This window comes from Pristis pectinata, chromosome 6, assembly GCF_009764475.1.
Source record: "Pristis pectinata isolate sPriPec2 chromosome 6, sPriPec2.1.pri, whole genome shotgun sequence".
In the NCBI taxonomy this organism is placed as follows: Eukaryota; Metazoa; Chordata; class Chondrichthyes; order Rhinopristiformes; family Pristidae; genus Pristis; species Pristis pectinata.
Window position 1 is genome coordinate 98,135,002 of NC_067410.1, and position 16,395 is coordinate 98,151,396.

Genomic DNA, 16,395 nt, shown 5'->3' on the forward strand with positions numbered 1-16,395 from the left:
TTACTGACTCAGTGAATTTCCATTATAATGAGCCAGGTCTGTTTTGTTTTGTACTAGAATGCACAAATTCTACAAAGCTGCATCACATAGCACAAGAGCAAAGAGCTATGACTTCCACCAGTAACTACCTTTACATCAGAAGACTTTAGCAGCAGGTCATTAAGAGAACCATAGTACTGAGATGGAAGAACATAATCTTCATTGTAGGATATGGACAGGCGAAGTGAACCCAAGTCTTCTGATTTTGCAGACTTGTTTCCATTGTCCTTTGGTTGTAGTAAGTACCTGCACAATAACAGTGTGTACATAGTTTTATTTGGAATTTCAACAGCAATGCAAATATTCCATTGGCAAACTGTAACTAATTGGCTACTAATAATGACTTTATCCCATCAGTTTTGGAATGTATTAAGAATACTGCGGTAGAAAGGATTTTTAGAGTTATTTAGTTTTCATACAGATGGTGCTTGGATTGTCAACCAGTAATGGTTTGAAGATTTGAGGATGAGGAATAAATCACAAGGCCATGTTAATTCAATCCAAAATGGTTAATTGCATATAAAGTCTATGCTTGCTGTCTTAGCTTCTTACATGATTTTTGCTCTGTGGTGCTACTAGGAAAAATGTACATAACCTAATAAATACATAACAGGAGTCTGTCTCCACACAGTAGGTGCATAAATGCAATTAATATCTTGGCTACATGTAATTGGACACAGTTGCCACTGTGCTACACCAGGCTTGTTTTTCCATCACTCACTATCACATTAGAAAGCCATGATAATGTGATAACTTTCACTTGATATAAAAGCATTATTATAATAAGTCAACAATAAATTTTCTCTTCTCCTCAAATGCTATAAATTGACATAAAAATGAGGAAGTGGTTATTTAGTTTTCATCCAAAACTGGCAAAAGAATATAGCTTCCACTTTCCCCGGGCAAAACTTTTTCATAAGATAAGGTATCTTTATTAGTCACAAGTACATCAAAACACACAGTGAAATACATCTTTTTGCGTAGAGTGTTCTGGGGCAGCCCACAAGTGTTGCCACACTTCTGGCGCCAACATAGCATGCCCACAACTTCCTAACCTGTACGTCTTCAGAACGTGGGAGGAAACCGGAGCACCCGGAGGAAACCCACACAGACACGGGGAGAATGTACAAACTCCTTACAGACAGTGGCTGGAATTGAACCTGGGTCACTGGCGCTGTAATAGCATTATGCTAACCGCTACACTACTGTGCCTGCTTAGACTACATAGCCATAGAATTAATTAAGTGAGCAAAATTAAATGGCTGAAATCATTTGACACACAGTTTATCTAAAAGTTCTTGGATCTATATATCCACACACACATACATACACACACACACAGATAATAAAGATGAAAATACAGTAGGAAGAAAAAGGGAAAAAAGTGGGGTACATTCTGTTGCATTTTGAAGAGTTGAAATGGCAATTAGGTTTGCATTGGATAAATTCACCAAGACACAATTGGACACAATCTTTAATAAATTAATATAAAATCCTCTCAATACAAATTAGAGATTTAGTCTGATCTTATCTGTAACTTAAAGAAACTTATTTCACATCTGAGCTTCATTTAACTACACATCTGCTAGCCAGCCTTTGTAGGATCTGAAGAATCATATGTAAAAAAAAAACAGGTTCAAGTCACAAAAGATGTAATTATTATATTGCTGGATAACATTATCATGAAAGCAGACAGATGGCAGGTCAAGGATGCTTTTTTTGATTGGTAGTCCCTGACCAGTGGTGCACCACAGAAATCAGTGCTGGGACCCTTGTTGTTTGCAATATATGAATTGCAAGAGGTATGAGTAGTATGCTTGCAGATGCCATGAAAGTTGGTAGTGTTGTGGATGGCAAGGAAGGTTGTCTCAGGCTACAGCAGGTTATAGATCAGATGGAAGTTTGGATGGAGTGTCAGCAGATGGAATTTAATCCTGACCAATGCAACATGATGCATATTGGGTCAAATAGGGGTTCAAGTCCATAGTTCCCCAGAAGTGGCAACACAAGTAGATAGGGTGGAGAAGAAGGCACTTGGCATGCTTGCCTTCATATGTCAGGGTATAGAATATAAAAATTGGAACGTTATGCTGCAACTTTATAAAACAGTGGTTAAACTGCATTTGAAGTACTGTGTCGCCACACTATAAGAAGGATGTGGTTGTACTGGATGGTGTTCAGAGAAGGTTCACTAGGATATTGGTATTGGTATTGCCAGGATTATAGGCCTTTAGATATGGGAAGACATTGGATAGGCTGGGCTTATTTTCCCTGGAGAGAACATTGCTGAGAGGCTTGAAAGAGATATACAAAATTATAAGAGGCATAGATAGGGTAGATAGTCAGAATCTTCTTCCCATGATGGGGGTTTCAAAAACAAGACAGCATAGGTTCAATGTGAGAGGAAAGACTTTTAAAGGGGACTTGAGGGGCAAGTATTTTTTTTAAATGCAGAGGATGGTTGATATCTCAAACTTACTGACAGAAGAGTCGATCCTCAAGGACGAGGTTATGGAATACCGAGAGGTGCACGACAAGATAGGTCCAAGCCAGCATGGTTTCCATCAAGGGAAGATCCTGCCTGACCAACCTATTGGAATTTTTTGAGGTAATCTCAAATAAGATGGACAAGGGATTTTCAAAAGGCCTTCGATAAGGTGCCGCACAAGAGGCTGCTTAATAAAGATGAGTGCCCATGGAATTACAGGAAAGATATTAGAATGGGTAGACCATTTGCTGATGGGCAGAAAGCAAAGGGTGGGAATAAAGGGATCCTGTTATGGTTACTAGTGGTGTTCCACAGGGGTTGGTGTTGGGGCCGCTTCTTTTTACACTGTATATCGATGATTTAGATAACTGAATAAATGGTTTTGTGGCTAAGTTTGCTGATGACACCAAGATAGGTGGAGGAGCAGTAAGTGTTAAAGAAACAGAAAGGTTGCAGAGCGACTTGGACAGTTTGGAAGAGTGGGCAAAGAAGCGGCAGATGAGATACGATATTGAGAAATGTGCGGTTGTACACTTTTGGAAAAAGAAATAAATGGGCAGATTATCATCTAGATGGGGAGAAAATTCAAAATTCAGAAATGCAAAGGGACTTGGGGGTCCTCGTGCAGGATACCCTAAAGGTTAACCTCCAGGTTGGGTCAGCGGTAAAGAAAGCAAATGCTATATTGGCATTCATTTCAAGAGGAATAGCATATAAAAGTAAAGATGTGTTGATGAGGCTCTATGGGGCACTGGTGAGACCTCATTTGGAATACTGTGTGCAGTTTTGGGCCCCTTATCTTAGAAAGGGTGTACTGATGTTGGAGAGGGTTCAGAGAAGATTTACGAAGATGATTCTCATAATGAAAGGGCTTACACACGAGGAGCATTTGTCGGCTCTTGGACTGTATTCATTGGAGTACAAAAGAATGAGAGGGGACCTCATAGAAACATTTCAAATGTTGAAAGGACTGGACAGAGTAGATGTGGCTAAGTTGTTTCCCATGGTGGGTGAGCCCAGGACAAGAGGGCACAGTCTTTGAATTAGAGGGTACCCATTTAGAACAGAGATGCGGAGAAATTTCTTTAGCCAGAGGGTTGTGGATTTATGGAATATGTTGCCACATACAGCTGTGGAGGCCCGATCATTGGGGGTGTTTAAGGCGGAGATTGACAGGTATCTAATTAGTCAGGGGATCAAGGGATATGGGGAAAAGGCTGGGAATTGGGGCTAGATAGAAGAGTAGTTTAGCTCATGAAGTGGCGGAGCGGACTCGATGGGCCATGTGGCCTACTTCTGCTCCTTTGTCTTGTGATCTTGTGAGGAGGTGGTGGAGTCAGATACTATCAATTTGTTTAAGAGACAGGCACTTAAATATGTAAGACACAGAAGGATGAGGACCAAATGCGGGTAAATGGACATGGTGGGCCAAAGGGCCCGTTTCTATGCTATATAACTCTGAGTCCATATATATCAAATAATGTGGGCAGGTTTCTGCAGTTTTCAAATAAAAATGGATTGCACTAGTTTATTGTTTGATTCTTAATGTTATGCAATAAATTAAATAACCAAATAAATTATTTCATCACAAGCAATGTGAGTTGATAAATTGACTCACTGTCTTGTATTATGGGTAACTATTGATGTTTTCCAGAAGATGTGAATCTGACTTCAATGCAGGATAAGATGACAATGGGGAAGAAGTTCTGAAGCATAGATGAGGTGGGTGGGAGTCAATTTTGTAGGAGGCCAACCAGTGGGAACATGCCTGATAAAACAGGCCTTCCACCAGGTTCTTTCGTTAAGGGCCTGCTTCTGTGTTCTGCGTACCATTTGACACGGCCACTGTGCACACCAAATCCATGGATGATTTGGAACAAAAATCAAGAAGTGGTCTTCTGGGACACTTAGTATACTTTTGAAAAAGGTCTATCAACTAATGCCAAAATGTGATATGTGAAAGAATTTCAAGGTCAGTGCATTTTCCTGAAGTGCCAGCTTTCATTTCCTTAACACTAGGTAAAGATGTGTTTCACAGCAACTTTTTTCTCTAGAAAAAGTACAGCTAAACCTCCACTACAGAGAAGCCCAAGCATTTAGACACAAAGTTTCTGTGCAGAGGCAGCAATAATGATATTTGAAATTACTTGTAGTAAGGCACCACATAGAGGCTCAAGTTCTGCATGCACTTTCTCCAGGCAATTCATTCACTGACTACAGTTTATAAGCATTGGGATAAACAATTTGTTCACTGTAGGAGGTTTAGGAAGGAAGGAACAGAGTAAAGAGAAATCAATCCCAGGAGTAACAACATAAAACATTTTTCCTCAAAATAAATTAGACTCAATTCTATGCATCAGAATCCCAACTCTTCAGTCAACTCAGCTTTTCTCTCTTCCAGATGCTGTGCTTTTCCACGTTTTTCTAATTTAAACATGGAATAAAGCCCAACATGTTGTAGCCACACATTTCCATTCTCTTAGTGTCAAGTTTCCAATTGCTTTGATTAAAGATGCTATATTTATTTCCTGTTGCCCAAAATGATGTAAAAAGTTTAAAAAGTTCCAGTCTCCCTCCTTCACAAAGTCTACCTCATATTTTATTGGAAAATAATATGGCATTAATTTGCAAGATTCATAAGAAATATAAAGTTATAGCAAGCAAGACCTTGTATTGTAACAGAATCTGCCAAAAAAACTTCAGGGCTCTTACAAGATTTCATTCTTGTTACATTCTTCTACATGGTTATCTAGTGTTGCCGTAACTCTTAGCCATAACTCTTACCAAGCTCGATGACAATTATCATTCCTTAAAATCTTCACAGGAACCTTAATCTCACCAAGGAAGATATCCTGCACCAGGTTTTCACTGTTCCACAGATCAACTCTAAAAAAAACAAAAAAAAAATCAGTTAATTTTCCATAATTTTTTTGAAAAATTAACTTCTGTACCATTGCTTTTAAATGGAAAAAACATCACTTTAGGTGTTTTGTGATGTGTTGTATTATCTTGATGGATCACATTATCAAAATAAATCGTCTCACAATACCAATTCCAGCACACAGCAAGCATTCGCAAGGTTTATCCATCAATTAAATAGCTACACAATTACAAGAAACTACAAATCATTAATATAAAAAATATTTTGTCAACATAACAATCAGAATAACTTCAAAAGGAATAATTTAATTGCAAATTAAGAAAATTAATAGAGTACACAATTTTTCCAAATTACCAGTAATTGTAATAACCCAGGTTTCAATGGGCAAATAATGTTATAAATGGAACTAATATAATCAAAAAATCCAGGTTAATGACATGGAACTTCAAACAACCCAGCAATAGTTAATCCAATGAAAATAGCAAACAAACATGGTTTTTAATTCATTGCAGCTGAGTTTAATGCAATTATTCAATTACATTTACTATCTGTTAAATGAACTCAGGTGAAAAGCAATATAGAATTCAGTAGGGAGGTTGGTGACTTGAACTTCATAAAGGCACATGCATTCTAACCTTGCAGTCAGTTTGACGCATGGCTTTATCTCACAGAAAAGTACTCAAGCACATCAAATGAAAATCAAAACAAAACTGCAGATGCTGGAAATGTGAAGCAAAGAGAAAGTGCTGGAAACACCAAGGTCAGGCAGCATCTGTGGAAAGAGAAGCCGAGTGAGTGTTTTAGACCCTTTGTCAGAACTGGATAAGAGAGAGAAAACAAGTTACACTTAAGTTGCAGAAGGTGGAGGGGGCATGGGTAGAAAGGACAAAGGGAATATCTCCGATAAGGTAAAGGCTTGAGTTGCTGTGGATACAAGCTGTAGATACTGTCATCTGGTTGTCAGACTAATGAGGGCAGGGAGTGAGTATGAGGACAAGCAACGGAATGCAAAAGTTGCGAAATGCAGAGCTGAAGGAAATACTGTGCTAATGGAGAGAGAAAATTACAGATGGATGATCTGCACAGAATTGAGTAGTTCCAATACAAAGAATGCGAGTTACCCAAAGTTGTAGAATTCAATGTTGAGTCCAGGAAGCTGAAACATGCCCAGGATGAGCTGTTGTCCCTCAAGCTTACACTGGGCTTTGTCATAATATTGTAGGAGGTAACAGGCACGGAAGTCAGAGAGGGAGCAGCACAGAGAATTGACAGGCATTAGGCAGCTCAGGATAACCTTCAGATTGAATGCAGATGCTCTGAAAAGCAGTCACTCAGTCTGCATTTGGTTTCCCCAATGTAGAGGAGAAACCTCCCTGACCTGTGGTTTCCCTCTACCACAGGTGCCAGAGCCTTTGACCACATCTCCTCCATTTCCCTCAACTCAACCCCTTTCTTCCTAGAGAGTAAAAATAAACCTCCCACAGCAGCAAACCTGAGCTTCCTGTTGCCTGCCATAATAATTCCCCCTCCCACTTTGACCTGTCTGTGGCCTCCTGCACAGATATTACAAGGTCCAATGTAAGCTTTAGGAATATCATATCACGTACCATCTGGGCATATTGCAGCCTCCTCAACACAATACTGAATTCAACAACTTCAGTTGACTCTTTTTCTCTGTATCGCAACTGGCCAGTTCATCAGTAATATTGGTTCAAATTTTCCACTCTCCATTAGCACAGTCTGACCTGCTGGGCATTTTGTCCAGTTTTGCATCTTGGCAGCTTTTACATTCCTCTGTTTGTGCTCTCTCTAACTAATCTCATTAACCTATCAACCAGATGACTTCATCCACAACTTATCCCCATTGCCTCACCATTCTGGGAGAATTCTATCCGTTCCTCCCCCACCCTCTGCTGCTTAATTTAATGTTATTTCTTTCCCAGTTCCGAAAAAGGGTCCTTGATCTAAAAAATGTAAATTATGTTTCTCTTTCCATAGATGTTGCAGGACCAACCAAGTTTTTCGAACAATTTTTCTTTTTACTCAATTATATATGGGGAGAGAATTATTACTGGTCCTGGTATTAAAATATCATCCATCCAAGCAGCAAGCATCCAGCAATTTAAACAAAGTGCAATGTGATTCAGAGTTAAATGTCCTGCCAAATAGAGATTGTTTGCAAGAAAGCCTGAGAAGCCTTTGGTGAAGTACAGGCTATTCAGATGGCCAAAGCATGAGACAATGAGGTGTTAATGTATACTCTCTTCTTTGTGATAGGAGATAAACTGCAAATACTGGAAATCAGAGAGAAAAATTCCACAGAGCATTTAAAAAAGATTAGTTAACATTTTAAACAGACAGCAGGCAAAACTTTCAGATGATTCACGAAATGTTAATCTCATCAAATTATGATGGACCAACAATTCTTTTCATTGTACAATTCTCACACGAGATGTGGTCTTCACTGGGAAGACCAGCATTTATGGTTCATTCAGAATTGCTCAAGGTGGTGATGATGAACTGCAGTTTGTGAGACGAACTTTTTCCAAGTCAGAATATAAAAGCTGCTGTAGAAGAGCGCTATTTGAACATTGCTGTTGATAAAGTTTTGAGTAGGTGGGAATGCAAATAGAGATTATCATCAATCAGTCATGATCTTATTAAATAACAGAGCAGGTTTGAGGGGTAACCAGCCAACTCCTAATTCTAATTTATATGTATGTTTATGTGTTGTTGAATTTCTGGAGTTCATCTTGCAGCTAATTCATACTGTAGCCAGGGCCATTGATGATCAAAGGACTAAATGTTTAACATGGTGGATATAGTGCCAATCAAATAATCTGCTAATGGCTCAACACACAAAATGCTGGAGGAACTAGCAGGTCAGGCAGCACCTATGGAGGGAAATGAACAGTCAACATTTCGGGTCAAGGCCATCTGCTATGGCTGGTGAATTTAATGAGCATTGTTCGACATGTACTGAAACAGGTACATATAAACTATTCCTATATTGACTTATATTAACCTATATTGACTTATAGATGGTTAAGTTGCTTGTGGAGTCAGGTGGCAAGTCATGCCTTGTATGTACCCAGTCTAAGACTTGCTCTTATGTTCACAGACAGTATTTATACAGCTCGCCCAGGTAAGTTTCTGGCTAGTGCTGATTCCTGGGATGTTATTGATGGGGAATTTGACTAAGTTATATGTGGAGGAGATGGTCCAACACTTTCTCATTAGAGATGATCAGGGTTGACCTAATAACCCAACTTTGAATGTTGTCCAAATTTTAGTGGCTGTGGATACAGACCATTTCATCCAAAGAGCTATTGGTGTTCTCCCCATTTCCCACTGACTTCACATTTTCCAAAATCTTATTTTTGCAATCCATCATGAATTGTTGCCTTGATGTCAATGACAGTAATTCCCACTTCACCTCTTTTTTTCATGTTTGATTCAGGACATGAGGACTGGAACTATGTTGTCCAAGGCAGATCTCAAACTGAGGAAAGGCAAGCAGGTGTTTTCATTCTTTTTCACATTCCATTCTTATATCCGCTTTGGCACTTAACTAACGGGGCAGTTGGATGTATCACTAACTCAACTACCTGGTAGCTGCTTAAATCATACAACTAAACAATCTAGTAAATGGTCAATTCTACAATTTCTTTTTATTTAGTCTGGTGATGAAGTCTAATTATTGATCTGAATGAAAAGTGCAAAGTAATTTAAGACTAACTCACACAAACACATTAAAATCCACAACTATATTAGTGAATCAATGAGCTAATTTACTCATTTTCTTCTGGAGAAATAATAATGGTTATGATTACTATGGGTTTTATTAACTTTCCTTTATTTTCAATACCAATAGTTTTTTTTAATTGCACTACATGAAATAAATTTTACTCATATGTTTTTAAGCAAACTATTTTGTAAAATTCAAGTATAAATCTCCAATTAGTTTCCTAGAATCCAAGTAGACAATCTGCCCCCTTACTTATTGGATGTGAAACTCTAAACTTTTTACTTAGGCTGGATAGTTGTGTATAGCAAAGTACAAGAGTAAAGAACTAAGGAGGAATTCTTAATTCAAAATGTTTTTGTGGGTAAACATACTCCATATGACATTGAGCCTCAGAGCTCGAAAAATCTCGACTCATCTGTAGAGAATTTATTCATTTCCCTAAAAATGCAACATAGCTCAGAAACATACATTATATATTTCAAAGCAAGGGAAGGAAGATGATAACCATTATTTCTGTGCTGATCACAACCGTGTGAATAGATAATAAGTAAGGACAAGTTTGGAACACAATGCTTAGACACAAATTCAAGTAAAGTCTCTTAGATGGAATAAAGGCTTACAAGCCATTTCTTAACATAAGATACTGGCAACTATAAACTTTGAATATCCTGCCAATGAGCTTTCCTTCATTTCTTCTCTCTTAGATCTTCTTTGTCTCTTGAAATTCTTGCCCTAACCCTTCAGTACTCCTTCATTTGGCTGTCTTCACTTGGTTGATTTTTTGCCTCTCTTACCATTCTTGTCAGGGTACACATTTAACATTTTGGGCATGAAGTACAAGGAAGATATCCAATTTTTTTTTTAAACTCAGAACCTGATCTCTGGTGTTCTCTGTGTGGAGCTTGCACATTCTACTTGCTCAAGTGTCCTCTCATATCCCAAAAATGTGCTGGTTGCAAGTTAACTGGCTATTTATAGAGGCAGAGAGAGAGAGGGAGAGGGGTGGGGGGTGTTAATGGGTATGTGTAAGAGAATGGGTTACAGGGAAACGAGTGGGGAAATGGGGTTTGTTCTGAGAGCCAGCATAGATCTGACAGGCTGAATGGCCTCCTTCAATGCAAAAAGGAAATTTGGAGTAGTTAGGAGCTGGATGCCTCTTGGGGTGGTGGGAACGGAATTAACCAGTGCCTTCAAAAGGGAATTAGACAGGCAGCTGAGAGAGAATAATTTGCAGGGCTACAGGATAAGAATGGAGGAATGGAGCAGGCACAGACATGATGGGCCATAGGTCCACTGTGGATTAACTATTCTAGAAAGTAATTCATTGGAGGAAGTACTTTGAAACAAAACACTATGAATTCATGCAACATATTTATGCAAAATAGGCTGCAATGTTCCTGGGGTGGGGAAGGAAAAGAAAGTTGTTAGGGCTTGGAACAAAGACCAATGGCAAGCCTTGCATAACATAGCGAATTATTAGTCTTAAGTATCATATTCTACTCAATAGCAAATGTGATAAAATTAAAAACTCAAACCCTTTTACATGCAGTTAAAAAAACATCCATATTATAAAAAGGTTGGTCCCAGAAACGAAAAACATGCAGCAATTTATTGTTCAACAATCAACCATCTTACCTCACTGATCACGAACCCCATTCGACAGCATGAAAAGGACAGTTAGAAAGAAGAGGAATATTGATAACTCTCCCTAAACAAAGTCTTAAAACTTATTCAGAGAATTTTATTTTTGGATCTTTAATAGAGATTACACTATAACAAAAAAGAGCATTGCCATTGCAATATAATTGGATGTTCATCATAAAGAATGGAATGTTTAATTGATTTTTTTTCTTAAAGTTTGGATCCAGTGAACTGATCACTACATTAGAGCAAATCATCATGTAGAGCACACATTAATCAACATTGAACAATCTTACATGAATATACAGGTATTTGTCGATTTACAAGTGTTTAATTTATTAATTTTTGGCACAATGCCATTCACTCTTTGGGGTACAATCTTTGATTTACAATGTCATTTTTGCTAAAACATTAAGTGCATTACTCCTCATTCACAAAGATATACTGTACCAAAATTCTCAGAGTGCATTAACCCCATTCTTTTCAATTTACAAAATTTTCCAGAACAAAATATTTTGCCAGTTCACATCCCTTTTGTAAATCAAGGAATATCTTTACTCAATGACTGAAATTCCACAACCCTTGAGCAGAGAATTCCAAAGGTTCACTACCCTCTGGGTAAAGAAATCTCTTATCATCCCCTTACTTTTGACATTGAGAACCCTGACTCTAGCCATGCCAGCCAGAGGCCTTCTTTTCCACCTCCACCATCCCACCCTCTTCCCCACCCTTCTACATCCCTCCCACTGTCCTATGTCCCTCCTTGCTCCCTCATCCAGCCTTAACCCTCCATCCGAAAGGACCTGATTTTGCAAGAGCAGGAAACTGACCGCTGTATCCTTCGATTCAAAACTGCTTATTAAATTACTGGCAGAACAAGCAAAACAGAGCACTAATGGAGAAATGAACAGTGAGAGGAGGGTAAACTAAAAGGATGTGAACTCAGTTTTTAAAATAAAGAACAGAAGAAAAAACATGGAATTTAGAGAGGGAAGAAAGGGAAAAGTACATGTTTTATTTGAGACCCATAGCTCAATCTGATGAATGGGACTGCCAGAGAAGTTAATTGGCAGTCATTAACAATCATCACAAAATAGTTCTACAGTTTTATAATTACCAGCCCAAGAACCTGTTGCTATTTCATTTAACATTGACCTGAATAAATACACCAACTTCACAATATTTAATGCATATCAATACTGAGGCAGATTGCGAAATACCTTTTGCACAAAGCCAACAGTGCACCAGCACAAGGCATTTAATCAAGCCTTTGCTCTTTGCCTGAAGTTGTCCCACTTAAGGATAAGTAATAGCAACTGCTACTGAATAAATAATGCTGGCTACTTTGGATCAGACTGTTAAAGATTCCTCACTCAGTTTAGATAAAAGTGATTTTACTGCAACTTTAAGGTTGATTCCATTTATTCAATTACCTGATTTCCAGTTTTTCTATATTTTCCTCCTCCACTTGGAAATGAGATTTCTTGGTGTAACTGCTGTTTCGAGTTACCTGAAATGTTTTAATTAACCATATTTGAGATTAATCAATATAATTCTGCTTCATTTCTTTCTATGAGAATATGTTGCTTTTGATTCCCACCAACAAAGAAGGAACAATGCAAGCATCTATCACAAGTTACTTACTTCAAAATAGAATGTTTCATCAAACTGTGGGTTACTTGTTTTCTTCTTCACTTTGGTTCTTTTTTGATCCAATCTGATGAAACAAATGAGATAATTTAGAGGAAATTCAGAACTAGGGGCACCTTCAAAGTAAACTTTAAGATGGATGAAGATTAATCTTAACGGTCCGATGAGACTTAGTCAGCTACTAGTAAAAATCAGTAGGGTTCCTTTCCATGCCGATTCCACAACTATATTGCCCAAGCAATTACATTCCTTGGTTCAGCTAACATTTACCTTAGCTTCCTGTAACCGTTGAGTCTCTTTTCTCCTTCAGTTTTCTAGCCAATCAGATCTTGAAATTCTAGCATAATCACAGACTCTGACAGTAAATAACACATATTCTGAAAATTATTTTCTTTGGATCTTGTCCCAAACCCTGCTCAAAAGTGAAGAAGCACTTGGGGTGGAACTAAGAAGTCAAAGAAGTTCAGCATAATTGGTAGCAGTGCCACTACCTCAAGTTTCTCACTCGCTTTCCCAACTGGTGATTCACATCTATGGTAGAGTGTGCTGATCACACATTGGCCTCAGCCACCTCAGAACCATAATGAAAGTAAGTCATCCTCAATCCCAAGGGACCAAAATAAGACCTATGCTCTCATTTCATAACTTCTAAACCACTAGAATAAACCACTAGACTGTTTTCAATCTATCCCATCTTAGCCTTTCATAATTTTAAACACATAACATTTCTGTTCCAATAAAAGGATAAATTTTTACCAGGCACATGTGGTGAATGTGTGTTGTGGCTGCTTCACTTCAAATTCTTCCTACTGTTGTAACCCTGCACTACACAAAGCACCCTTTACTATGGCCATCAATAAAATTACAATTACTAAAGAGTTCTATTAACATACGATGCATGAAAAGCTTGATACCAAAGCCCAATTACTGTTCATGCACTGAGGGGCGGCGTGGTAGCGTAGTGATTAGCATAACACTATTATAACGCCAGCGACCCAGGTTCAATTCCGGCTGCTGTCTGTAAGGAGTTTATACGTTCTCCCCATGACTGTGTAGGTTTCCTCTGGGTGCTCCAGTTTCCTCCCACATTCCAAAGACGTATGGGTTAGGAGTTGTGGGCATGCTATGTTGGTGCTGGAAACATGGCAACACTTGCAGGTTGCCCCCAGAATATTCTATGCAAAAGATGCATTTCACCGTGTGTTTCGATGTAGATGTTACTAATAAAGAAATCTTATTTTATTTACTATTAAGTGATAGAATGGAGTCCAAATTTGCATCAGCCTCACATAGTTTTATAGCAAATTTGAGTTTGATGGACAGAGCAATTTCTGCAGGTATGGGACCATCAAAAAGTCTTATCCTCAACCTTAAGCCATGATGGGATAAGAGTATATAGATGCTTTGCCAAAAGAAGGGCATGCTATTTTTCATTCTATTTGTGACCTGAAACATTCACTTTTCTTGCACCTTGCAAAGGAAATGGATCTTAAAACAACTATCAAGCAATGACTTCTGCTCCATATCACTGTTTCTCAGTGATACAAGACCTCAAAAGTCTAGAAAAGCCCTTGCTAATCAACCAACATTAGGGCACAAACTTATCTTGGATTTTCATCAGTTTACCATCTGTAGAAAAGGATACCAAAGCTGAGCTCTGGAGTAAAATATACAAACTGGTGATCTAGAATTTTTTTTTCAGCAACACAATTTCCCACCTCTCATATAACATAAACTAACAACTACACCTAAAGAGAACACTTTCAGATTGTCAATTTCTACTGATATAGGTAACAAGTACAAACTACTACAATACACTTGCATTATCAATGAATTCAGCCATGATTCTGCAGGCCAGTGGGATATACAGATCAGCTTTTTCAGCATTTAAGCTAAACTTGATATTTTAATATCTCAAGTTCCCAAGATTTGAATTACTATGATATTTTTTCTGATGTGCATACTGCATCTGTACCAACATACCCCTTTCCTATACCTGTATTTATAAATTACATTCTCCTGATCTTAGGCAGCTACAAGCACAAACTAACCAAGGTAACCCAAAAGTCAATCTGCTTCTAAATCCATTGCACACTAACAATAGCAATTAGGTGATGGAGGACCTGGTTTCATTCCTTTTATTTTAAGGAATTCCTTTAAATGGATCAGCTAAAACAGCAAGTTTGAGAAACATAGGCTTACATTAAAGCAACTTTTGTGCTCCATTATTTTAAATCTGTGTGTAAAGCAAGGTAGATGCTAAGGGTCAAATAGACATGAATTAAAATGGCTTATATTCTAAACAGAGGGATTATGTTTGGTCACTTGACCAGAAATCAAATAATTATTCCAAATATCTAATGGTAGTCCCACAAGAGTGGTGAAATTCAGGAAAATGGTAAAAACTAAATATGCAGATGACACAAATGTTGATAGAGTTGTGATAATGACGAAAGTTATCAAAGGATACAGCAAGGGCACAGATCAGTTTGAAAGTTTGGGCGGAGAAATGGCAGATGGAAATTAATCCGGACAAGTGTGAGGCATTAAGTTTTCGGGAGGTCAAATGCAAGAGCAATGTATACAGTAAAGGCCTCCCCCCATTATGGACGTTCAGGTAATGGAAATTCACCCTTACAGAATTCATAAATCATTACCCAAAAACTTGACATGTGGAACAAATTCTTCACAGAATTTATATGGAAAAAAAGAGTAAATAAACAAACACAAAATTTACCTTTTTTCAAACTTGTGTTCTTGACGCATGCGTAGATGACAGCTTCACGTTACAGAAAATCTTGATACTGACCACTTTCTAGGAATGCAACCCTCCCTCCCCCGTACACAGGGGGTGACCTGTAAATTGCAGGACCCTAAGGAGCTTTGATGTGCCGAGGATACTTAGGGTGGCAAGTCCATGGCTCCCTTAAAATGGGCAACACATGTAGATAGGGTGGTAAAGGTGGCACACAGCATGCTTGCCTTCATCATCTGGGACATTGAGTATAAAAATTGGCAAGTCACGTTGCGCTGTACAAAACTTTGGTTAGGCCACATTTGCAGTACTGTGTCCAGTTCTGGTAGCCACATTACAGGAAGGATGTGGAGACTTTGGGAGAGGGTACAAAAGAAAGTTCTCCAGTTCATTGCCTGGATTGAAGAGTATTACCTATAAGGAGGTTGGACAAACTTGGATTGTTTTCGCTGGAGTAGAGGACCAGATAGAATTATAGAAAATGATGAGAGGCATAGATAGGGTAAATAATTAGAGTCCTTTTCCCAGGGTGGAAAACATCAAATAACAGAGGGAACAAGTTTGAGACAGGAGGAGAGAAGTCCCCAAACATTCAACTCAGCAGCTTTACCTGATCCATGTGAAGGTCATCTCAAAGTGAAAGACCTGTTTAATTCTTGGTAATACTTAATGTATTACAGTGATTGTAAAATAAATTTCCAAAATTGGTTGCATTATTCTATAAAGTACAATACAGTTCATAATTAAAATTTTTGAATATTGTACCTGGAAAGGTCCAACCAACGAGACAGAAGCATAGGGATCACCACTCTGTCCACTTACAAGAGGAAGTCCTTGGCATTCAATAATCCTGTAGGTTAAAGAAAAAGTAAACAGAAGTCATTTAGATTCTTTTAAATTATGTTTTAATTTTAATGCTGCCAATTTCCACCCCGCTCTCAATTGCACATGATCCATATCTGATTCTTCCCTTTGCTTTCTTAACATTTCCATATCCATCTCAGGTAATAGGTTAGCAATCAATATCCATGATAAACCCACCAGCTCCACACAGCCATCTTGACTACACCCATCTCACCCTAGATCCTGTAAGGACTTTAATCCACTTTTCAGTTTCTTCCTCTCGGTTTACATCCCATGATATGATCTTCCACACAGGTGCCTCCGATATGCCGTCCTCTTCATTAAACATG

The 16,395-nt window shown here is 38.3% G+C and overlaps 1 protein-coding gene across 1 annotated transcript in view; it reads right to left on the reverse strand.

Annotated features, from left to right (window-relative positions):
• Positions 1 to 16,395, reverse strand: part of rasa2 (RAS p21 protein activator 2) — a 146,944-nt gene that overhangs the window by 33,700 nt on the left and 96,849 nt on the right. The window contains 5 exon segments of the mRNA XM_052018237.1: positions 129 to 285; positions 5,312 to 5,413; positions 12,231 to 12,307; positions 12,442 to 12,520; positions 15,975 to 16,052. Of these exon segments, the coding sequence (XP_051874197.1) occupies positions 129 to 285; positions 5,312 to 5,413; positions 12,231 to 12,307; positions 12,442 to 12,520; positions 15,975 to 16,052 (493 nt within the window).